This window comes from Ornithorhynchus anatinus, chromosome 2 (genome assembly GCF_004115215.2).
Source record: "Ornithorhynchus anatinus isolate Pmale09 chromosome 2, mOrnAna1.pri.v4, whole genome shotgun sequence".
NCBI lineage: Eukaryota > Metazoa > Chordata > Mammalia > Monotremata > Ornithorhynchidae > Ornithorhynchus > Ornithorhynchus anatinus.
Window position 1 is genome coordinate 24773458 of NC_041729.1, and position 25808 is coordinate 24799265.

The 25808-nt window shown below is 50.4% G+C and overlaps 1 protein-coding gene and 1 non-coding gene across 5 annotated transcripts in view; one reads left to right on the plus strand and one right to left on the minus strand.

Annotated features, from left to right (window-relative positions):
- Positions 1–4178: 4178 nt before the first annotated feature.
- MGRN1 (mahogunin ring finger 1) overlaps positions 4179–25808 on the plus strand; it is a 118247-nt gene continuing 96617 nt past the window's right edge. For 3 of the 4 annotated variants that reach the window (XM_029055181.2, XM_029055182.2, XM_029055192.2), the window contains exon 1: positions 4179–4353. In XM_029055181.2, coding sequence (XP_028911014.1) covers positions 4266–4353 — 88 coding nt within the window. In that variant the 5' untranslated portion in view covers positions 4179–4265. The remainder of the gene's footprint in view (positions 4354–25808) is intronic. The other variant, XM_029055190.2, reaches the window with a different exon arrangement.
- On the minus strand, positions 21550–21687 carry LOC114809938. Its single transcript, XR_003757709.1, has one exon. It is a non-coding gene; the product is annotated as a small nucleolar RNA SNORA7 (small nucleolar RNA).

The following is a 25808-nucleotide window of genomic DNA, read 5'->3' on the forward strand; positions in this document are numbered from 1 at the left end:
TGTGCTCTCCCAAGCGCTTAGGTCAGCGCTCTGTACATCGTCAGCGCTCAGTAAATATGATCGATTGATTGAATGATTGATTACCGTAAAACAGAGTCGGTAGTCCCATTCCCTGCCCACAGAGGACTTTCAGTCTAAAGGGGACAGAAAAGACTATGGGGAAATGGGAGCCTTTGAAAGTGGATTTTCCACATTTCCTGGGTGAATATTGCTTCAGAGGAGAGATTTATTAGGGAAATCGTTCTACCGGCCAATAAATCAATGGTATTTCTTGAGGTATACTGTGTGCAGAGCACTGTCCTAAACACTCGGAAGAGTATACGATTCGGCAACCTTGGTTGACAGATTCCTTAATGCCTTTTGGACTAATCCCTCCCACCCTAGAAGGGATATACTGTTTACCATAGAACCAAACATAGAACAGACCGTGAAGTCCAACTTCTGTCGTAAATGTAGTGGAACACCCACTTTCATTTACATTAGGACCGCCAATAATCTGTAGCGGGTTTGGGAGTTTTTTGATTTTTCTAAGTAATCTGTCGTCTTGGAGCTGGGATTTCAATTCAGACAGCAAGGTTCTCAAGCCCTTCTCTTACCCCAAGAGATCACAGTGGGTCATAATAACTGTGATATTTGTTGATCGCGTACCGTGTGCCAACCGCCCTACTGAGCACCGGGGTTAGGAACGAGATAATCAGGTCAGCCGCAGTGTCTTCATTCATTCATTCATTCATTCATTCATTCATTCATTCATTCATTCATTCATCCACTCAATCGTATTTACTGTGTGCTGAGCGCTGTACTAAGCCCTTGGAAAGTACAATACAGCAATCAAGAGAGACAATCCTTGCCCACAAGGGGCTCACAGCCTAGAGCGGGGGGAGAGAGGCATCAAAACAAGTCAACGGGCATCAATATAAATAAATAGAATTATAGCTACACCCCTGGCCCACGTCCTCCCACTGTCCTGGAACGTCCTCCCTCCTCCCATCCCCAAACGAACTCTCTTCCCCTCTTCCAAGCCCTACTGAGAGCTCACCTCCTCCAGGAGGCCTTCCCAGACTCAGCCCTCCCTTTCTCTCTGCTCCTCCTCCCCTCCCCATTCCCCCTTCTCCCACCCTCTACTCTTCCCCCTTCCCATAGCACTGTGAATATTTGTATATATTATTTATTACTCTATTTAATGATGTGTATTATCTATGCTTCTATTTATCTTGATGACATTGACGCCAGACTACTTTGTTTTGTTCTGTGTCTCCGCCTGTTTAGACTGTGAGCCCGTCGTTGGGCAGGGACTGTCTCTATCTGTTGCCGATTTGTCCATTCCAAGCGCTTAGCCCAGTGCTCTGCACGTAGTAAGTGCCCAGTAAATACGATTGAATGAATGAATACCATCATTATTATTATTACAGAGCAGCAATAAAAAGAGACAACCCCTGCCCACAACAAGCTCCCAGTCTAGAGACTAATATTATTATTATTCTTCTAATCCCGGCTCCGCCACTTGTCTGCTGGGTGACCCGGGGCAAGACACTTCACTTCTCTGGGCCTCAGTTCCCTCATCTGGGAAATGGGGATTGAGAGTCTAAGGCCCCACGTGGGATAGGGACTGTGTCCAACCTGATTATTGGTATCCACCCCAGTGCTTAGAACAGGATGGCCTCTATCTGTGGCCGAATTGCCCATTCCAAGCGCTTAGTCCAATGCTCTGCACATAGTAAGGTCTCTGTGTCAGCCTTCTCTCTGATCTCCCTTCCTCCCGTCTCTCCCCGCTCCGGTCTATTCTTCACTCCGCTGCCCGGCTCATCTTCCTGCAGAAACGCTCTGGGCATGTCACTCCCCTTCTTAAACAACTCCAGTGGTTGCCTATCGACCTCCGCTCCAAACAAAAACTCCTCACTCTAGGCTTCGAGGCTCTCCATCCCCTTGCCCCTTCCTACCTCTCCTCCCTTCTCTCTTTCCACCGGCCACCCCGTACGCTCCGCTCCTCCGCCGCCCACCTCCTCGCCGTCCCCCGTCCTCGCCTATCCCGCCGTTGACCCCTGGGCCACGTCCTCCCGCCGTCCCGCCGAACTCATTCTCTTCCCCTCTTCAAATCCCTACTTAAAGCTCACCTCCTCCGAGAGGCCTTCCCAGACTGAGCTCCCCCCCTTTCCCTCGCTCCCTCTACACCCCCCTTCACCTCCCCTCAACTAAGCCCTCTTTTCCCCCCTTTCCCTCTCCTCCTCCCTCTCTCCCGTCCCCTCCCCTCAGCACCGTACTCGTCCGCTCGACTGTATATATCTTCATCACCCTATTAATTTTGTTAATGAGATGTACATCACCCTGATTCTATTTATTTGCTATCGTTTTAATGAGACTCTATTTATTGCCATTGTTCTTGTCTGTCCGTCTCCCCCGATTAGCGTGTAAGCCCGTCAGAGGGCAAGGACTGTCTCTATCTTTGATTTGTCCATTCCAAGCGCTTAGTACAGTGCTCTGCACCTAGTAAGCGCTCAATAAATACTTTTGAATAAATACGACTGAATGAATCAAGAGTGCTGGACATAAAGCAGCGTGGCTCAGTGGAAAGAGCCCGGGCTTGGGAGTCAGAGGGCATGGGTTCAAATTCCGGCTCAGCCTCCTGTCAGCTGTGTGACTTTGGACAAGTCACTTCCCTTCCCTGGCCCTCAGTAACCTCATCTGTAAAATGGGGATTAAGACCGTAAGCCCCACGTGGGACAACCTGATGACCCTGTATCTCCCCCCAGCGCTTAGAGCAGTGCTCTGCACATAGTAAGCGCTTAACAAATACCAACATTATTATTAGAGAAGCAGCGTGGCTTAGTGGAAAGAGCACGGGCTTGGGAGTCAGAGGTTCATTCAATAGTATTTATTGAGCGCTTACTATGTGCAGAGCACTGAACTAAGCGCTTGGAATGTACAAATCGGTAACAGATAGAGACAGTCCCTGCCCTTTGACGGGCTTACAGTCTAAACGGGGGAGACGGGCAGACGAACAAGAGCAATAAATAAATAGGTTGTGAGTTCTAATCCCGACTCTGGTGCGTGTCAGCTGTGTGACCTTGGACAAGTCATTTAACTTCTCTGGGCCTCATTGACCTCATCTGTAAAATGGGGATGAAGCCTGTGAGGCCTCACGCGGGACCAACTGATGACCTCGTATCTACCCCAGCGCTTAGAACAGTGCTTGGCACACAGTAAGCGCTTAACAAATACCAAAATCATCATTATTACTACTAATAATAACTATTATTAAACAACAATAACAGAGAAGCAGCGGGGCTCAGTGGAAACAGCCTGGGCTTGGGAGTCAGAGGTCATGGGTTCGACTCCCGGCTCTGCCACTGGTCAGCTGTGCGACTGTGGGCAAGTCACTTCACTTCTCTGGGCCTCGGTTCCCTCATCTGTCAAATGGGGATGAGGACTGGGAGCCTCACGTGGGACAACCCGATGACCCTGTATCTCCCCCAGCGCTTAGAACAGTGCTCTGCACCTAGTAAGCGCTTAACAAATACCAACATTATTATACAGGGTCATCGGGTTGTCCCACATGAGGCTCACAGTTAATGTGCATTTTACAGAGGGGTATTTGATTAACAGATACATTGTTAATCATTGATATTATTGATATTTGCTATTATTATTGGATAGTCGATCAATGACATTATTAATAACAAGAACTATTTATTATTATTATTATTATTATTATTACAGGGATCCTGCTGGGGAAAAGAGGGAGGAGGCGGCCCCGCCCCTTCACTCTCTCATTGGGCGCCGAGGGGCAATGTGGGCGGCGCCCCCTGCTGGTTCCTGGCCGCAGAGCAAAGGACCTGGCCAAGAGGACCCCACCAAGGGGGCCACCTGACTCCCATTGCTCAGGGCGGCCCCGCGTCCTTCCTCTCCATCTAGCCCCTCTCAGCTTGAACCCGATTTCAAACGAATAAAAAAAAAAAAAGGCGACGCGAGGGGAGAACCCTCCTGGGCCGGTGGGAAAGGCCCCCCCGCCCCCCCCGCCGGTGCCCGTCCACTTGGTCCGTCCCGAGGTCGGCGCCCGCGCCGCGGGGGCTTCTGGTCTTTGTAGTTCGGGGCGGGCGCGGCTCCGGAGGCGGCGGCGGGGGCCCGGACTACATTTCCCATGGAGCCTCGGGGCGGGGGGGGGGGGGGGGAGGAGGGAGGAGCGGAGGCGGCCGCCCGGCCATGTCGGGGTGAGGGTCCCGCCGGCGCGGCCTCCCCCCGCCGCCGCCATCGCACTGCGCTCCACGATGGGGTCCATCCTCAGCCGCAGGATGGCCGGGGTGGAGGACATCGACATCCAGGCCAACTCGGCCTACCGCTACCCGCCCAAATCCGGTGAGTGCCCCCTCCCCCCCCTCGCCGCCGCCACCATTTTCTGCCCCTCCACCATTTCCTCGCCGCAACGTTGGGCTCAGTAAGGCTGCCGAGGGCCTGGGTTCTCACCCCCCCCCCCCCCCCCCCCCCGCCGCTCCGGGGATGGTCTCTCTCTCGGGGGCCCAATTGCGCATCCCAGGCGCTCAGCTCGGTGCGCTGCACGGGGGCAGCGCTCAATAAATAGGGCTGAATGAATCCCTCTGCACCTAGGAAGCGCTCAGGAAATAGTGTTCAGGGAATGCCTCTGCACCTAGGAAGCGCTCAATAAATAGTGTTCAATGAATGCCTCTGCACCTAGGAAGCGCTCAATAAATGGTGCTGAATGAATGCCTTTGCACTCTGGGAAGCGCTCAGTAAATAGTGTTGAATGAATGCCTCTGCACCTAGGAAGCGCTAATAATAATAATGTTGGTATTTGTTAAGCGCTTACTATGTGCCGAGCACTGTTCTAAGCGCTGGGGTAGACACAGGGGAATCAGGTTGTCCCACGTGGGGCTCACAGTCTTAATCCCCATTTTACAGATGAGGTAACTGAGGCCCAGAGAAGTTAAGTGACTTGCCCACAGTCACACAGCTGACAAGTGGCCGAGCCGGGATTTGAACTCATGACCTCTGACTCCAAAGCCCGTGCTCTTTCCACTGAGGGAGTGTTCAGTGAATGCCTCTGCACCTAGGAAGCGCTCAATAAATAGTGTTGAATGAATGCCTCTGCACCTAGGAAGCGCTCAATAAATAGTGTTCAATGAATGCCTTTGCGCCTAGGAAGCGCTCGATAAATAGTGTTCAATGAATGCCTTTGCGCCTAGGAAGCGCTCAATAAATAGTGCTGAATGAATGCCTTTGCACCTAGTAAGTGCTCAATAAATAGTGTTGAATGAATGAATGCCTCTGCACCTAGCCAGCGCTCAATAAATAGTGCTGAATGAATGCCTTTGCACTCTAGGAAGCGCTCAGTAAATAGTGTTGAATGAATGCCTCTGCACCTAGGAAGCGCTCAATAAATGGTGCTGAATGAATGCCTTTGCACTCTGGGAAGCGCTCAGTAAATAGTGTTGAATGAATGCCTCTGCACCTAGGAAGCGCTCGATAAATAGTGTTCAATGAATGCCTTTGCGCCTAGGAAGCGCTCAATAAATAGTGCTGAATGAATGCCTCTGCACCTAGGAAGCGCTCAATAAATAGTGTTCAATGAATGCCTTTGCGCCTAGGAAGCGCTCAATAAATAGTGCTGAATGAATGCCTTTGCACCTAGTAAGTGCTCAATAAATAGTGTTGAATGAATGAATGCCTCTGCACCTAGCCAGCGCTCAATAAATAGTGCTGAATGAATGCCTTTGCACTCTAGGAAGCGCTCAATAAATAGTGTTCAATGAATGCCTCTGCACCTAGGAAGCGCTCAATAAATGGTGCTGAATGAATGCCTTTGCACTCTGGGAAGCGCTCAGTAAATAGTGTTGAATGAATGCCTCTGCACCTAGGAAGCGCTCAGGAAATAGTGTTCAGGGAATGCCTCTGCACCTAGGAAGCGCGCAATAAATAGTGCTGAATGAATGCCTCTGCACCTAGGAAGCGCTCAATAAATAGTGTTCAATGAATGCCTTTGCGCCTAGGAAGCGCTCGATAAATAGTGTTCAATGAATGCCTTTGCGCCTAGGAAGCGCTCAATAAATAGTGCTGAATGAATGCCTTTGCACCTAGTAAGTGCTCAATAAATAGTGTTGAATGAATGAATGCCTCTGCACCTAGCCAGCGCTCAATAAATAGTGCTGAATGAATGCCTTTGCACTCTAGGAAGCGCTCAGTAAATAGTGTTGAATGAATGCCTCTGCACCTAGGAAGCGCTCGATAAATAGTGTTCAATGAATGCCTTTGCACCTAGGAAGCACTCAGTAAATAGTGCTGAATGAATGCCTTTGCACCTAGGAAGCGCTCAATAAATAGTGCTGAATGAATGCCTTTGCACCTAGGAAGCACTCAGTAAATAGTGTTGAATGATTGCCTTTGCACCTAGGAAGCGCTTGATAAATAGTGTTCACTGAATGCCTTTGCACCTAGGAAGCGCTCAATAAGTAGTGTTGAATGAATGCCTCTGCACCTAGCCAGCGCTCAGTAAACACGACTGAATGAAATTTCAAGCACGCAGTCCAGTGCTCTGCACCTTGTAAGCGCTCAATAAATAGTATTGAATGAACGAATGCCTCTGCACCTAGTAAGCACTCAATAAATACTGTTGAATGAATGAATGCCTGTGCACCTAGTAAGCGCTCAACACGACTGAATGAAATTCCAGGCGCTCAGTCCAGTGGTCTGCACCTAGTAAGCGCCTAATAAATACTGTTGAATGAATATCTCAGCCCCTATTAAGCGCTCAATAAATACGACTGAATGAAATTTCAAGCGCCCAATCCAGTGCTCTGCACCTAGTAAGCGCTCAATAAATACGGCTGAATGAATGAATACCTCTGCGCTTAGTAAGCGCTCAGTAAATATGACTGAATGAAATTCCAAGCGCTCAGTCCAGTGCTCTGCACCTTGTAAGCGCTCAATGAATACGACTGAATGAGATTCCAAGCGCTCAGTCCAGTGCTCTGCACCTAGTAAGCGCTCAAATACGACTGAATGAGATTCTAAGCGCTCAGTCCAGTGCTCTGCACCTAGTAAGCGCTCACTAAATACGACTGAATGAATCTGCAAATTGGAGGTGAAATCTCAGAGCCCCCCCCAGGGCCCAACCTCATTCTCTTGTCCTTACCCCAGCGCTTAGAACAGCGCTCAGCCCATAGTAAGCGCTTAACAGATGCCAACGTCATTAGGAGAAGCAGCGTGGCTCAGTGGAAAGAGGCCGGGCTTGGGAGTCAGAGGTCATGAGTTCTAATCTCGGCTCCATCACTTGCCAGCTGGGTGACTTTGGACCAATCACTTCACTGCTCTGGGCCTCGGTACCCTCATCTGGAAAATGGGGATTAAGACTGAGCCCCACGTGGGACAACCTGATCACCTTGTAACCCCCCAGCGCTTAGAACAGTGCTTTGCGCATCGTAAGCACTTAACAAATACCACCATTATTATTATTGTGAGCTCCTCACTGCGCAGGGACCTGTTGCCGAATTGTACATTCCAAGCGCTTAGTCCAGCGCTCTGCACTTAATGATGGTGTTTGTTAAGCGCTTACTATGTGCCAAGCGCTGTTCTAAGCGCTGGGGGGGTTACAAGGTGATCGGGTTGTCCCGGGTGGGGCTCATGGACTTCATCCCTGTTTTACAGATGAGGTAACTGAGGCGCAGAGAAGTGAAGGGACTTGCCCAAAGTCACCCAGCTGACAGGTGGCGGAGCCGGGATTCGAACCCGTGACCTCTTGACTCCCAAGCCCGGGCTCTTTCCACTGAGCCACGCTGCTTCTCCGCAGTGCTCAGCACATAGTAAGCGCTTAACAAATGCCATCGTCGTTATTGTGAGCCCGTCATTGGGCGGGGAGGGGTCTCTACCTGTTGCCGAGTTGCACATTCCAAGCGCTTAGTACAGTGCTCTGCACTTAATAAGGATGGTGTTTGTTTAGCGCTTACTACGTGCCGAGCACCGTTCTAAGCGCTGATACAAAGTAGTCAGGTTGTCCCTCGTGGGGCTCACACTTTTAACCCCCATTGTGCCGATGAGGGAACTGACGCCCAGAGAAGTGAAGTGACTTGCCCAAAGTCACACAGCCGATAAGTGGCAGTGGCAGGATTAGAACCCACGACCTCTGACTCCCAAGCCCGCGCTCTCGCCACTAAGCCACGCTGCTTCTCTAAGACTGGGAGCCCCAGGTGGGACAAACTCATTACTTTGTATCTACCCCATCGCTTAGAACGGCGCCTGGCACGTGGTAAGCGTTTAATAAATACCCTAGTAATTATTATTATTAAGCGCTTACTGGGCGCGGAGCACTGTACTGAGCGTTGGAAAAAGGACAGTGGAACACATTGAGCAGGAGCTTCCCCCTCCCTGTTGGAGCGTCAATCGATGATATCCTGCCCCCCCGACCGACCTTCATTCATTCAGTCGTATTTATTGAGCGCTTACTGTGTGCAGAGCACTGTACTGAGCGCTTGGAAAGTACCATTCAGCCATAAAGAGAGACATTCCCTGCCCACTACGGGCTCACGGGCTAGAAGGGGGGAGAGAGACAGCAAAACAAGTAAAGAGGCATCAGTGGCATCGATGTAAATAAATAGAATTATAGATATCCACACATCGAAACAAGTAAACAGGCATTAATACGAATAGAATTATAGATCTGTACGTATGTACGCAAGTGCCGTGTGGAGGGGACGGGGGTCGGTCCAAGGGAGAGAGTCAGGGCGACGGGGAGGACGGGGATCTGAGGAAAAGGGGGAGGATGTTCACAGGACATCCTCTCTCCGAAATAATAATAATAATGTTGGTATTTGTTAAGCGCTTACTACGTACAGAGCACTGTTCTAAGCGCTGGGGTAGAAACGGGAATGAGGTGGTCCCACGTGAGACTCACAGTCTTCACCCCCGTTTTACAGACGAGGGAACTGAGGCCCAGTGAAGTGACTTGCCCACCGTCACCCAGCTGAGAATTATGGTATTTGTTAAACGCGGACTATGTGCGAGGTGCTGGGCTAAGCGCTGGGGTGGATGCAAGCAGATCGGGTCGGAAACGGTCCCCGTCCCACGGTCTCGATCCCCATCCGGCGGGCGAGGTCACCGAGAGGCCCGGGGAAGCCAAGTGGCTCGCCCAGGGTCACACAGGCAGACGAGTAGCGGAGTCGGGATTCGAACCCGTCACCCCCTAACTCCCAGGCCAGGAGTCTATCCACTGCGCCACGCTGCTTCCAGGTGGAACGGTTCCCTCACGTAGGAGATCTCCGTTCCTAAAAGTTGGGGTGCTGGAGCCCGTTCTCCTCCATCCCCAGGACCCCGCCGACTCGATTTTTGTTTTTTAAACGCCATCTGTTCAGGTGCTTACTGTGTGCCGGACACATAGCACTGGGTTAGATGCGAGTTAACCAGGTTGGACGCAGTCCCTGTCCCACATGGGGCTCACACTCTTAATCCCCATTTTACAGATTCATCATCATAATAATAATAATGTTGGTATTAAGTGCTTACTGTGGGCTCAGCACTGTTCTAAGCGCTGGGGTAGATACAGGGTCATGGGGTTGTCCCACCTGAGGCTCACAGTCTTCATCCCCATTTTGCCGATGAGGGAACCGAGGCACAGAGAAGTAGAGAGACCTGCCCAAAGTCACGCAGCCGACAAGTGGGATTCGAACCCATGACCTCTGACTCCCAAGCCCGGGCTCTTTCCACCGAGCTCCTTTCCCAACTAACCCGTGACCAAAAAAACCGACGCGAAGCCCGTCGAGGGGTTCGGCTCAACCCAGACCCATCGCGGCCCCCCGACACCATTCTCCCAGAGTTAACTGAGAAGCAGCGTGCCTCAGTGGAAAGAGCCCGGGCTTAGGAGTCAGAGGTCATGGGTTCTGATCCCGCCACTTGTCAGCCGTGTGACCTTGGGCAGGTCACCTCACTTCTCGGTGCCTCAGTTCCCTCATCCGCAAAATGGGGATGAAGACTGTGAGCCTCACAATCGGATTACCCTCTCTCTACCCCGGTGCTTAGAGCAGCGCTCAGCACATAGTAAGCGCTTAACGAATATAAAAATATTCCTTTGATTGGCATGGCAGAGGATCTGATTGAACTAACACTCCTCCGGACACCATCCCGCGTTTCTGAGGGTCCCTAGGTGGGGGGGCGATTGTGTTGGGAGGGATGGGAGGGATTGAGGGCGGAAGCAGGAGTTGAATATTCTCCTTCTCCCCTTTCCTTCCAAGAGAAGCAGCGCGGCCTGGTGGATAGAGCACGGGCCTGGGAGCCAGGGGGACCTGGGTTCTAATCCCGACTCCGCCACTCGTCTGCTCTGTGACCGTGGGGGAATCGCTTCACTTTTCGGGGCCTCGGTAACCTCATCTGTAGAATGGGGATCGAGATCGGGAGCGCTCTGTGGGACAAGGACCGTGTCCAACCCGCTCTGCTTGCATCCCCCCCCAGCGCTTAGTACGGTGCCTGGCACATGGTAAGCGCTTAGCAAATCCTACTCCCAAAGAAGTGTCTGAAAGTGGGAGACTTCCAACCTCCAGGGCCAGGCTGACTGGCTCGGGGACTCTCTCCCCTGATGAACTGAGCCAAAGTTTTCTTTTATTAGCCCGGTTCTTTCTTGGGATGGTGAGAAAAGACAATCAACCGAAGAATCTCGGATGATTAAAAAGCAATTAACTTGTATCTACCCCAGCGCTTAGTACAGTGCCTGGCACAAAGTAAGCGCTTAGCAAATACCATTAAGCATAAACAAAAAGCAGTGGCACTGGGAGCCATCCCGTCTGCCGCCGTGCCTCTTCGCGGTGCCGTCGAGCGAGGACGAAGAGAAGCAGCGGGGTCTAGCGACAAGAGCACGGGGTTGGAAGGCCGAGGACGGGGATTAATAATAATAGCGTTGGTATTTGTTAAGCGCTTACTATTGTGCCGAGCGCTGTTCTAAGCGCTGAGGTAGATACAGGGAGATCAGGTTGTCCCACGTGAGGCTCCCAGTCTTCATCCCCATTTTACAGATGAGGGAACTGAGGCCCCGAGAAGTGAAGTGACTTGCCCAAAGTCACACAGCTGACAGGTGGCGGAGCCGGGATTAGAACCCATGACCTCTGACTCCTAAGCCCGGGCTCTTTCCACTGAGCCACACGGCTGCTCTAATCCTGGCTCCGCCACTTATCCGCTGCGTGACCTCGGGCACATCTTTTCACTTCTCCGGGCCTCCGTTTCCTCCTCTGTAAAATGGGATTAAGACCGTAAACCCCATGTGGGCCAGGGACCGTGTCCAACCTGATTAACTTGTATCTACCCCAGTGCTTGGCACTTATTAAGTGCTTAGCAAACACTGTTATTATTATTATAAAAGCCGACGTTATTCTGTGCGCGGACCAGTTATGCCGTAACCTCTGGGGCTGGCTCTCGCCCTGGCAGTCAGTCCGTCCCACCACACAGCCCGAAAACACTTTGGATAATCGGAATAACCAACAGACGCCCGGGCCTCAGTCTCTCTCTCCTCCTCCTCTGCAAATGAACTGGGCCAATCCCAAGGCTTGTGTTCTCTTTCTGGCTCGTTTCTTTTTTATTCGATTCCTCCCTTTAGTTGGCTCCCACTTCAGAGTGCATTGTACAGAGAAGAGTTTTCTCCGCGTGTTCACCGGCACCGATCTCTTCTCTTGCCCTCGGCTCTGGCTCACCTCGGCGAGGTGACCGAAACGAACCTTGGAGTATTGCACCTTTACTGCTGTGTTGTACTTTCCAAACGCTCAGTACAGTGCTCCGCACACAGTAGGCACTTAATAAATGCAGTTGAATGAATGGTGGGACTGGCTTTTTGCTCACAGGTCCTGGGTGGAAGGGGGTGGTCACCTTTCTTAACCTCCATTAGAGCCCTCCCACCCTTCTCCCTGTCAGAAGTGGGGCTTAGGGCCTCGGGCTTCTCCTCCTTTAACTCCATCATTTTTATTGAGCACTTACTGTGGTATTTCTTAAGTGCTTATTAAGTGCCAGGCACTGTACTGAGCGCCGGAGTGGATACAGACCAATCGGGTTGGACGCAGCCCCTGCTCCACGTGGCGCTCGCCGTCTTAATCCCCATTTTGCAGATGAGGTCGCTGAGGCACAGAGAAGTGAAGTGACGTGTCCAAGGGCTCGCAGCGGACAAGAAGCCAGGATTAGAACCCAGGTCCTTCTGACCCCCTTATTCGTTCAGTTGTATTTATTAAGCGCTTACTGTGTGCAGAGCACTCTACTAAGCGCTTGGGAAAGTGCAATACAACCATAAACAGTGACAATCCCTGCCCACCCCGAGTTCACAGCTTAGTCTACTGTATTAGGCTCTGGGCAGAGTAGAGCAGACACGATCCCTGCCCACAACGAGCTTACAGTCTAGAGGGGGAGACAGACACTAATAGGCATTAATAGAAATAAATAAATTGCAGGTAAATGCAAAAGTCCTGTGGGTCTGGGAAGGGAGAGAATAAAGGGAGCAGGTCAGGGCGACACAGGAGGAGTCGGAAGGAGACCTTTTCACGTCTACCTTGGAATCCCTCAATAGGTACCGTGCAGTCAGCCACCAATTTCTCCATCCTACCGTGCCTTCCCAAGCTGCTGGGAGAGAGGTCTTGGGGAAGCAAAGCCTTCCTCTCCCTTTCCTCCTGTTGTCTGGTGCTTTTCCCTTTTTAAAAGATCGTTCTTTTCCTGTTTTCGATCTGGATGAGCAAAGGGGAAGCATCGGGGAGAGAGGATTGCCGAGCCGCCAGCGTCCCGGGAAAGACCTCAAAACGGGCTGGGCCCGGCCCCTCCGCAGCTGCCTGACCCGAGCTCCAGATAGTAATAATAATAATAATAATAATTGTGTTAAGTGCTTACTGGGTGCCAGGCACTGTACTAGGCGCGGGTGTGGATCCAAGCAAATCAGGTTGGACCCCGTCCCTGTCGCACGTGGGGCTCGCAGTCTCAATCCCCATTTTACAGACGAGGGAACCGAGGCACAGAGGAGGGAAGCGATCTGCTCAAGGCCACACAGCAGACGAGGGGGAGAGCTGGGATTAGAACCCGTGACCTCCTGCCTCCCTGGTCCCTGCTCTGTCCACTCTACCATGCTGAAGTTCTGTGCCCCGTGGTGGCGGAGGTGGGAAGGGGGTTTCGTAGGTGTGAGCTTCGGGACGGCCGTCGGCGGGCAAAGCTTGGACCAGAAGCAGCCTCTGGAGCCGATGGGGCTTTTGGTTTGCGCTGCCTCTGCTGTCGTCACTGTCTGTCCTCTGCTGGGGAGGGGACGGGGGGCAGGGGCTTGGAAAAATCACTGCGGTGGAAGGGGAAGGGAAATGGTAACTTACCTTTTTTTAAAAAAAAAAGATAAAATGGCATTTAAGTGCTTGTTCTGAACTGTACTAACTCTGGGATAGACACAGGCTAATCAGGTTGGACACAGTCCATGTCCCACATGGGGCTCACAGTTTTAATCCCCATTTTACAGACGAGGTCACTGAGCCCCAGGGAAGTGAAGCAGCGTGGCCTAGCGGGTAGAGCACGGGCCGGAGGCCTGGGAGTCAGAAGGACCTTTCATTCATTCAATCATATTTATTGAGCACTTAATCGTGTGCAGAGCACTATACTAGGGGCTCGGGAGAGTACCATACAACAATAAACAGGCACATTTCCTGCCCACAGTGAGCTTACAGTCTCGAGGGGGAAGACGGACATTAATATATATATATAAAATTCAGATATGTACAAAAGTGCTGTGGGGCTTGGAGGGGGGATGAATTAAAGGGACCTGGGTTCTAATCCCAGCTCCACACTTGTCTGCTGTGTGGCCTTAACTTCTCCGGGTCTCAGTTACCTCCACTGGAAAATGGGGATTAAGATTGTGAGCCCCACTTGGGACCTGATTAGTTTGTATCTATCTCAGCGCTTAGTCCAATAATACCAGTTATTATGGTACATGTTAAGCGCTTGCTCTGTGTCAATCACCGTTGTAAGCGCTGGAATAGATACACGTTAATCAGGTTGGACACAGTCCCTGTGTCCCACACGTGGCTCATCCTCTTAATCCCCGTTTTCCAGATGAGGTAACTGAGGCCCAGAGAAGTGAAGTGACTTGCCCACGATCACATAGCAGACGTGTGTCGGAGCTGGGATTAGAACGCGGGTCTTTCTGACTCCCAAATCCGGGCTCTATCCACGGAGCCACTCTGCTTCTCCATGCCGAGTGGACGGGAGAGACGGGCCAAGCTGGGAACGGAAACGCAGGAAGCCCAAAATGGCGCAGAGCGGCGTCGATGGCGGCGGGAAGGGAAAGGTTTCCTGCCGACCAATCTCCCTCCTCTGCCGGCTCCCCTGGGCTCGGACCTTCCCTCTTTTCCTTTTCTTCATCTCCCTTCTGCGTCGCCCTGACTCACTCCCTTCATCCCTCTTCCCAGCCCCACAGCGTTTTTGTGCATTTCTGTAATTTTCTAAAAGATTAGCAAATGTCTCCCCCTCCAGACTGTAAGCTTGCTGTGGGCAGGGAATGCGTCTGATATCTTGTTCTAGTGTACTCTCCCAAGCGCTCAGTACAGTGCTCTGCACACAGAAAGCACTCAATAAATGCGATTGACTGACTGACTCGATCTATTACTGTTTCACTTCTCCCGAACTAACGCTGCTGTGCTCCCCCGTGACCCCGGGGATGTTTGAATTTGTCCGTCTGAGGGGCTGAATGGGTATGTGCGTATGCATCTTTGTTTGTGCTCTCTGTTGCGATGAACAGGAAAGCAACGTGGCCTAGTGGGTAGAACACGGGCCTGGGCGTCCGAAGGACTCGCGTTCTAATCCTGGCTCTGCCCCTTGTCGCTCTGGGTGACCTTGGGCAAGTCACTTCACTTCCTCAGGAGGATTCAGATTAATTGAAGATTAGGATTGGGATCCCATGTGGGACATAGACTCTGTCCAACCTGATTACCTTTCACCTACCACAGTGCTTTTACGGTGCCTGGCACGTAGTAAGCGCTTCACGAATACCATAAAAGAATGAGCCTCTGCTAAGTTAAGCTAGGGCCTTCTGTTGGTTTCTTCTAAGAAAGAAGAACTGAATTGTTTTGGGGAAGCAGCGTGGCTTCGGGAAAAGAACTCAAGCCTGGAAATCAGGGAACCTAGTTCTAATCCTCGCTGCTCCACTTGCCTGTTGTGTGACCTTGGGCAAGTCATTTCACTTCTCTGTGCCTCAGTTTCCTCGTCTATAAAATGGGGACTTAATACCTGTTCTTCCTCCTACTTAGCCCGTGAGCCCTGGACGAGACAGGGACTATGTCCAACTTGAATTTCTTGAATCTTCCCCAAGTCCTAACTACAGTGACCTCATCTATAAAATGGGCATTAAGACTGTGAGCCTCACGTGGGACAACCTGGTTCCCCTCTATCTACCCCAGCGCTTAGAACAGTGCTCTGCACATAGTTAAGGGCTAAACGAATACCAACATTATTATTATTACGGTGCTTAATGCACAGTAAGTACTTAACGAATCCCTCAGTTATTATTATTAGTTGAATATCTGTTTCCTCATCTGGATCCCCATAAAAGATGCAGAATCACGGAGAGAGATCTGCACACAGTAAGCACTCAGTAAATACCACTGATGATGATGATTGATGAGAGGGAGGTGATGATTGATGCGAGGGATTGGGAAAGAAGAGAGGGAGGGAGTTGGAGGAACGGAGGTGACGACTTTAGGAAAAATGAGTGTTTTGTGGGTTTCATAAAGAAGCAGTCAGTGGTGTTTCTCGAACACGTACTGTGGGCAGAGCACTGTGCGAATCGCGTGGGAGAATAAAATATGACAGAGTAGGTAGACCCATTCTCTTCCCACAAGAAGCTGACAGTCTAGAGGGAAGTACCAGCTGTGGAAATTTCTCCCTAGAGGAAGAAGAATCATCATGGGAGTGTTTGTTTACGTTGTTTTAGCTGGATACCGAAAGCGTTTTTTGAATTAGTCTCCATATAGTAGCCTTTACTCTCTTGTAGCTTCTCTGGTCCAGCATTTAAGGAACAAAAAATATATTAGGCAACTGGCATTTTTGGGGAAGGACCCAGAGAGCAAAGGAAATGGTATAAGCCTAAGTCATTCCTAGTCCTGATATGGGGCAACTAGCTTTTGTTGTTGTGGTTTGTGGTATTTGTTAAGCGCTTACTATATGCCAGACACTGTACTAAACCCTGGGGCAGATAGAGGCTAATCGGGTAGTTGACCATCCACGTCCCACATGGGGCTCACAATTTTAATTCCCATTTTACAGATGAAGTGACTGAGGCACGGCGAAGTTAAGTGACTTGCCCAGGGTAACACCGCAAACAAGTAGAGGAGCTGGGATTAGAACCCAGGTCCTTTGGACTCCCAGCCTCGTGCGCTTACCCACTAGGCCACATAGCTTCTCACAACTAGCTATGTGCTTTTGGAAAGTGGATGTACCCTGGGCTTGTTAGGGGAGGCAGCACTTCATTCATTTGTATTTAATAAGCCCTTAAAAGTGTGCAGAGCACTGTACTGAACTCTTGGGAAAGAACAATACAACAATAAACAGTGACATTCCCTGCCCACAACGAGCTCACAGTCTAGAGCTGGGGAGACAGAATTCTCTCGAAATACTTGAAATATTAGGAAATCTGTGTTTAGTGATGACGCACCGGGCGGGGAGTTAACTGAATTTAGGTGCAGAACAACTTCTTCCCCAGCTCTGGACAGAGTTCGTTCTTAGTCCTGGCCTCCCTTCCTGGGTCCGCAGATATGAGGATGGGGAGAGGAGAGGAGGTGAGGAGAGGAAGAGACTGCAGCAGGAGTGTTTGCTCTCAAATGGTCTATTTCGAGCCCTGGATCCAACCATCTGGGGATTTTTGGAATTTCCCCAGACACGTTCTTTGTGGTAGGGGTCACAGCCCTTCGAAAGAGATGGAGCCCCCAAAGGACTACCGATTGGGCTCCCCAACAACGAAAAGTGGACCTCCTCAAACTTTGTAGGATGACCATTCCGGCCTTCCCGAGTGGCGGGCGTGGCTTACCGTTAGGAAATGATCTTTGGCCTCCTGGAACATTATGAGGAAGTCACTCATAGGCACCACTTCACTAAGAGTCTCGTCTTCTCTGAGTTCAAAGGTCGGCTAGGCGTATTTGCATTTTGCTTTTGCTTTCCCACTGATTTTTCCATGAAAGAACACGGGAAGGAACCCCTCCCTCCTCCCTGCCATCACAGGACCCAACCCAAGTGCCGTCGTAAACCGTGGCTTCGAAAATGGGTGAGGGAAGCGGAATCGGAGGCGCACGGAGACGGGAAGTTTTGTGGCACCGGACTGTGCCTGCTGCCGTAGCCGGTCCATCGGTCAGTGGTATTTTGGGGGTGTTTACTGTGTGCAGAACTCTGTACTAAAGGCTCGGGAGAGTCCAACGTAGCAGAGTTGGCCGACCCGTTCCTTGCCCATAAGGGATTTACAGTTTAGAAGGGTAGACGGACACTCCCTCATGGGAGTGGCTGCTTTTGGGGGCGGAGGGGGTTCTCTGGGCTCAGGCCTTCCAGATCCCCGCCGACGGTAGAAGTCTTGGGATGCTGGGTAGTCCCCTGAAATAACAGCCCTGACCCAAATATAGCTGCCACAGATGTGCCTGCCATTTTCCCGGAAAGCTGTATACTTTGGTTGCGCTTCTTTGTTTTGTTTTTCGTTTCTTTTTTTGGTTTCTGCTCTGATTTTCACAAGAAAGTGGGAAGGACCCTCCCCTCCCCGCCCCTTCTTCCCCGCCGACTTTCTGTAGTCAACTTGAGCATGGGAGCTTAGACCGTAAGCTCGTGGTGGGCAGGGAACGTTTATGTTTATTGTTGTACCCCAAACGCTTTGTACAGTGCTCTGCGCACAGCACGAGGGAATGAATGAGATGGGTGAGGGTGTCTAGTCTGCTGCTGTGGAGGCCCCAGATGTGTTCTGCGGGCACCCGTTCTCCCTCTTGTCATGCATTGCGTGTCACCAGGCCTGGGATCACCAGGTGAGAGAGTGTGGATGGCTCGGGGCAAACTACCACCGCGATCAACAAGCAGTCGTATTTATCGAGTGTTTGCCATGTGCAGAGCACTGTACTAAGTGCTTGGGGAGAAGCAGTGTGGCTCAGTGGAAAGAGCCCGGGCTTGGGAGTCAGAGATCATGGATTCGATCCCGGCTCTGCCACTTGGCAGCTGTGTCACTGTGGGCGAGTCACTTCACTTCTCTGGGCCTCAGTTTCCCCATCTGTAAAATGGGGATTAACTGTGAGTCTCACGTGGGACAACCTGATGACCCTGTACCTCCCCCAGCACTCTGCACAGAGTAAGTGCTTAACAAATACCAACCTTATTATTATTATTACAATAGAGCAAAATTGGTAGACGTCCCCTGCCCTCGACAAGCTTACGGTCTAGGCGGGAGATGGGCATTAATGTAAGTTACGAATGTATACATGGGTACTGTGGGGCTGAGGGAAGGTGCAAATCCAAGGGCGAGGGAAGACTGCCACAAAAAACCTCAAGCGCACGTCCTGCCTCCAAGGGGACTTAACTTTTTCCTCTTGACCGTCAGTGGCTGAGCAGTGTCAAGGACTCAATTTTTTTTTCTTCCCTGCCACTCTTCTCTCCTGCATCCCTTTCCTCTCTGGTCGGTCCTTTCATCAGCTCTTCTATTTGGCCCCCGCTCCCTAACTTGGCGGGTGGGGGGTGTCCCTCAAGACTCTGTCCTGGGCCCCCTTCTCTTCTCACTTTATACTCATCTCCTAAGAGACCATCCCCTCTTGGGCCTTCAACTGTCATTCAATAGTATTTATTGAGCGCTTACTATGTGCAGAGCACTGTACTGAGCGCTTGGATTGTACAGTTCGGCAACAGATACAGTCCCTGCCCATTGACAGGCTCACAGTCTAATCACCTCTGTGTGGATGACCTCTCTCCTTCTCCGCAATCTCACCTCTCCTCTACCTCCATGACATCTCCATATGGATGTCCGTCTGGCCCCTCCCGCCTGATATAGCCCAAACGTAGTACTTGCTATGCGTCAAACACTCTACTAAGCGCTGGGCTGGACATGAGATAACCAGGGCGGATACAGTCCCCGTGCCAGGTGGAGCTCACGGTCTAGGAGGGAGAACAGGTAGAAAACCTCCATTTTACAGATGAGGAAACTGAAGCCCAGAGAAGTGAAGTGACCTGCCCAAGGTCGCACAGCAGGGAAATGGCAGAGTTAGAATTAGAACTCAGGGCCTCCCACTCCCAGGCCTTTGCCCTTGGTGTATTGCTGTCGGACTCCTTCCCCGCTAGACTTTGAGCTCTTTGGGGGCGGGGAATGTCACCGTTGGTGGTTCTGTTGTATTTTCCCAAGCGCTTAGTACAGTGCTGTGCACACAGTAAGTGCTTAATAAATACAATTGAATGAATGGTGTCTACCCCTCAGCTCCTTGATTCTAATGACCCCCTCCCTAGCGCTTATTCCAGTGCTCTGTCCACAGAGGAGGCGCCGAAAATACTACAGATCGGGACGAGGCCCAAAGAGGCGTAAATTCACTCTACGATACTGCCCAAGACATCGTCTCTCAACGACGCTCACGGGTTCCTTGCTCTCAGGATTAGCGTCCTTTGCGAGTTGCTCTTCAAATTCCTTTCCGTCAGCCTAATTTCCCACTGGCACCTGACCTCTCCCAAGGACAGGGACCATGGCAGCCTCACCCCTGGCAGTGTGGCTTTGAAGATGGACAACCTTGAGGATGTAATACTCTCCTGGAATGGGAGCGAGCGGATGAGAAAAAGGGGTGGAGTGAGGAAGCGATCGTTTAGGTCCTCGGTGTGTGCATGTGAACACCCACACACATGCACACTGTCACTGCCAATAGTGTCAGCTCTGAACCCAAAGGGCAGCTTTCCCTGTACATTCTGTAGCTTGCAGAGCAGTGGGATTTTAATAATAATAATATGTAGTAATTACGGTCTTTATGAAGCGCTTACTATTTGCAGGCACTGTGCTAAGCGCTGGGGTGGATCCAAGCAGATCGGGTTGGACATGGTCCGCGTTCCACGCGGGGCTCACAGTCTCGATCCCCATTTTACAGATGAGGGAACTGAGGCACAGAGAAGCCAAGTGACTTGCCGAGAGTCACACCGGAGACGGGTGGCGGAGCTGGGATTAGAACCCATGACCTCATGACCCCCCAGGCCCGGGCTCTATCCACTGCCATGCTGCCTCTCTGCTTCTGTTTGTTAAGCGCTTACTACGTAAGCTATGTCCTCGCGTAGATACAAGGTAATCAGGTTGGACGCAGTCCCTGTCGCACATGGGGCTCAGACTCTTAATCTCCACTTTACAGACGAGGTAGATGAGACCAAGAGAAGTGAAGTGACTTGCCCAAGGTCACACAGGAGCCAGGATTAGAACCCACGTCCTCTGACTCCCGTGCTCTTGCGGCTAGGCCGTGCTGCTTTAATTTCACATGTGTTTGCTGACAGATTTCAGTGTGCCTCAGAATCAGGTTTCTAAACAGCAGCTGTTGGAGACAGTAAGGCTGAATGTCTTTGAGGAACCTCTAGAAATCCCTCTGGGAGCAAGCAGGAAAACTGATCCTTTATGTTGAGTTGAAAATAATTTGGCCGATTTAACTTGTCTCGTAATAAGTCTGCGTTCCACATAGTTTGGTGAACTAAACCGTTGCCTGCTTCCTTCTAAAGCCTCTAAAATTGCCTTGGCGCTCTGGGTAGAAGAATCCCTTTGCATTATGTTGATTCTAGGAAATTGACCTACAATTGGGAAAGATACACAGTCTCAAAATAGTGTTAAACGTACTATGTGCTTACGGCATTTTATTAAAATACCATAGGGGAAATTACAGTGCAGTTAAATGTAACATTGTTTTTGAAGGCCAAAAGATTTGGAAGTTTTAGAAAAAGGGAAGTGGACTAAAATGCAGGCTGTAGTTGGGAAAAGCTTGCAAAGAGTTGCTGAAGATATAAGAATCCTACGAGAATCTTGGTGGCTTCAAAAAAAAAAAATGCCACTAATAGACCGTGTTAAAATAAATGCCACGGAACAGATTATCAGTTCAGTTGACCAGAATGAAAAACTGCAGGGCTAATTGTCCAGTTAAAGGTGTCATCAGAGGAAGAAATACCACCTTTTAAAAATGGAATGGCCTTCGGAGTGACTGGAACAGTAAAGCCCATAAATTGCGGTAGGCGGGGGAAGTAATAGTAGTAGTATTTATTGAGGGCTTACTGTGTGCAGAGCACTGGACTGAGCTCTAGGAAAGAGTCCACAGGTCAGGAACAGAAATGGTCCCTGCCTTTTGGAGGAGAGGTCAGGTGCCAGCGGGAAATTGTCTTATGCCGTCGAGTCGTCTTCCACCCAAACGACGTCATGGACACATCTCTCCCAGAACGCCCCACCTCCATCTGCCATCGTTCTGGTAGTGGATCCATAGTTTTCTTGGGAAAAATACGAAAGAGGTTTACCATTGCCTCTTCCCGCGCAGTAAACTTGAGTCTTCGCCCTTGATCCTCTCCCGTGCCGCTGCTGCCCAGCACAGGCGAGTTTTGACTTGTAGCAGACGGCCTTCCACTGGCTAGCCACTGCCCAAGCTAGGAATGGAATGGACAGGCCCCTGCCTGGCTCTCCCTCCCGTAGTCGAGACTGGTAGAGGACTGGGAACTCTCCAGGTGTGACCCTGAGAGGGGCAAATGGGAAATGAGGCTGGCCAGAAGGAATTTGAAGAGCGTCTTGCAAAGGATGCTAATCCTGGTAGCGAGATATTTTCCAGAGATCTCTAAAGCTGAAAGCCAGGCAGGGAGTCGGCGTGCCGTTTTGCCAGCCAACCGTCAGTGGTATTTATCGAGCGCTTGCTGGTTTCAGACGACTGTACTGAGCTCTTGGAAGAGTACAATAGAGTTGATAGACGTGTTCCTTGCCTACAAGGAGCTTCCAGTCTAGAGAGGGACACAGATTTTAAAATAAATGCAGTCCTGTATATAAGGGGCAAAGAAGGGTAGAGTAGGCTGATTGTAAGCTCATCACGGGCAAGGAATGTGTCAGTTTACTGTCATTGTATTCTCTCAAGTGCATAGTACAGTGCGCTGCACACCCTAAGCACTCAGTAAATAAGACTGAATGAAGAGAGGTAAGGTAGGAGGGATAAGATGATTGAGTGCTTTAAAGGCGACGGTAAGGAGTTTCTGTTTGATGCAGATTTAGATGGGCAACCACTGGAGGTTCTTGATATCGTGGGTTAGAAGCTGCTCTCAGGGGTGAGAAGGCTAGCCAAGAGATTCATAGAATTCTTTAGTTTCATCTTCCTTGAGGAAGATGCTGCACCACCCCCTACTCCCCCAATTTCTATTATGGGGGGGGTATTTTTCCCATTTTTTTTCCTTTCCCCTTTTGGTGATATTTAAACTCTTGCCCTTTTCTTCCTTTGGGTTGTTGGCTCTGTTTCCAGGAATGCCTCTCCACCTTCCTGTTTTCTTTGGATCCTTATTTTTTTTGGGGGGGGCCTTTTGCAGGGCTTTATGTCGCATCAGCAGAGGAGCAAGCATTATGCTGCCCCTGGGTCTTTGTGAGGTGAAGTGTCACTCCAGTGCTGGGCAGCGTGGCTCAGTGGAAAGAACTCGGGCTTGGGAGTCAGAGGTCATGGGTTCCATTCCCAGCTCCGCCGCCTGTCAGCTGTGTGACTTTGGGCAAGTCACTTCTCTGTGCCTCAGTGAACTCATCTGTAAAATGGGGATGAAGACTGGGAGCCCCACGTGGGACAACCTGATGACTTTGTGTCTCCCCCAGCGCTTAGAACAGAGCGTGGCACATAGTAAGCGCTTAACAAATACCATCATTATTATCCGTTTAGACCGTGAGCCCGTCGTTGGGCAGCGGTTGTCTCTCTCTGTTGCCGAATTGTACATTCCAAGCACTTAGTACAGTGCTCTGCACATAGTAAGTGCTCAATAAATACTGTTGAATGAATGAATGAATCATTATTTTGCGTGTCACCAGTCATGGCATGCCATGAATGTAGCCTGCCTGGGGAGGAAAAAATTTTTTTTTTAATGGTATAGTTAAGCTCTTAATGTGAGGCAAGCACTGTTCTAAGCATTGGGGCAGATACAAATTAGTCAGTTCATCTGGCCAGATATAGTCCCTCTCCTGCATGAGGCTCATAGGAGGGACAGCAGTTATTGAATCCCCATTTTACAGTTGAGGAAACCAAGAATAGTGAAGTGACTTGCCTAAAGTCACCCAGCAGGCACGTGCAGAGCTGGGATTAGAACCCAGGTCCTCTGGCTCCCAGGCCTGTGCTTGCTCTCCGAGGCCACACTGCTTCCCAGTTGAGGAGGTATGTTGGAGAGGTGCCCTGTAGCAATTATTTTAGTCATAAAATGATCTTTCTTAGTCTCACTGAAATGCACTTACTAAGCTTTACTAACTCTGTGTGTGTAGCGTCAAGATGGGGCAGCAATAAGATCTGCAAACTGGTTTTGAATGTCAGCCTATCACAGCAGCATGGTGTAGTGGATAGAGCCCGGGCCTGGGAATTAGAAGGTCACTGGTTGTAATTTCAGCTCCACCACTTGTCTGTTGCGTGACCCTGGGCAAGTCACCGCTCTTCTCTGTGCCTCAGTTACCTCATCAGTAAAATGGGGATTGAGACTGCGGGACGTCGACCGTGTCCACACCGATTTGCTCCTATCACCCCAGCGCTTACTAAAGTGCCCGGCACATAGTAAGTGCTTAGCAAATTCCGTAATTATTATTTTCGGATTAGAAGGTACCGCTTGTCAAACCAGATTGATGCTTGTTGCCGGAAAGGAATAATTCCAAAATGCCCCGTTCTCATTCTGCTATAACCCGGGGTTGCATACTTGAAAAAAATCTACGCTAAGGGAAATTTGCTGAAGCTGTCATTTGTTGCCGACACTGTACTCGTCTGGTATCAATCAGTGGTATATCCTGAGCGCTTACTGTGTACCGAGCACTGCGCTGAGTACTTGGGAGCACTGTACTTTGATACTTGTCCCAGCCCCACAATAGTTAGGTAAGTATCCTTACACTGTACTATTTCCCTGATCCTATGATTTATTTTTATATCTGTCTCCCCCTTAGTCTGGGAGCTCCATGAGGGCAGTGTTCATACCTCTTGTACTTTTCCCAAGCACTTAGCGCCGTGCTCTGCACACAGTAAGCGCTGAATAAACATCATTGATCGATTAATTGGGCGAGTACAGTTGAGTTGGTAAAGGAGCAGCACGGCCTGGTGGTTAGAGCACTTGCTTGGGAGCCAGTGAGAAGGACCTGGGTTCTAATCCTAGCTCTGCCACTTGTCTGCTGTGTGACCTTGGGCAAGCCACTTCACTTATCAGTGCCTCAGTTACCTTATCTGTAAAACGGGGATTAAGACTGTGAGCCCTGTGGGACAGGGACTGTGTCCAATCCAGTTACCTTGTGTCTACCCAGCGCTTAGAGCAGTGCGGAGGTCATAGTAGCACTTCAGTGTCACATTCATTTCTTCTTCTTCTTTTTATTGTTGTTATTATTGACAGGTGCAACCCCTGCCACTGGGCCACGTTGGATCCAAACCATTAGTGTTAACAAACAAACGTTCCCTGATTCCCTTACGACGTTTCGGCCGAAAGACATAGTGAAAGCAGGCATTATGGCCAAACTGAATGTACTTTGCCCCTGTTGAGTGCTTTAAGGTGGTGCCTGCCCTTTACAGGAGTGATGCTGTCCCGTCTCAGGATGGTTATTTGATTTCAGAAGGAAATCAAGGTAACCCGGTGTGGTTCAGGCCCATTTTTAGTAATAATAATAGTAACTGTGGTATTTGTTAAGCGCATGATCTGTGCCCGGTGCTGTACGAAACTCTGGAGTGGATTCAAGCTAATCAGGTTGGACACAGTCCCTGTCCCAAATGGGAGTCACAGTCTTAATCCCCATTTTACAGACGAAATAACAGGCCCAGAGAATGAAGTGATTTGCCCAAGGTCACACGGTGGACAAGTGGCAGAGCCGGGATTAGAACCCAGGTCCTTACGCCTGGCGACCTTCTGATTCCCAGGCCCGTGCCCTATCCGTTATGCCGTGAGGCACAGGGCAATGGGAGCGATATATGCTGTCAGCCACCTTGCCCACTCATACCTCACCTCGCTACTCTCCTACTACAAGCCAGCCCGTGCACTTCACTCTTCTGTTATCAACCTCACGCCCAACCCAGTAACCTTACATCTATCCCTAGTGCTTAGTACAGCGCCCGGCACCTAGTGAGCACTGAACCAAAACCATTAAAAAAGAAAGTTAATGGCCGTAGCTAAGGGTTGAATTTGGTTCTTTGAAATATCCCCCTCCTGTCCCCCTCCAGGTCGGTCTTCTTGGATGAACGTACGGCCTGAACATGGGGGACCTGTCCCCCCCCCCGGTCGGGGCTTCCATTCTTTTAGGGACCCACTGTGGGGGGCAGGTGTAGGGGAAGAGGTGAGCCCAATTCTCTGAAAACCTTTAGTTTCAAGGCCGGAGTAAAGCAGCTGTTCTTTTCCACTCATTTTCCTCATTTTCCTTGCTTGATTTTATGTTTTCAAACAGAAAACGTCAGTGTAGCAAAATTACCGGTTCCCGTAGCAACTACGGGAGCCCAATTTAGCACAAAACAAACCGATATATCCAGTTTTGGGCAGGGGCGGGTAAGGTTGGGGCCAGTGGCCACAGGCGTTCGGCGAACTGTTTCTTCCCAGCGGAAAGTAAAACTGCATAGTTCATCATTGCCCGGGAGGATAGTTCCCTCAAAACTGGAAGCTCACTGTGGACAGGGAATACG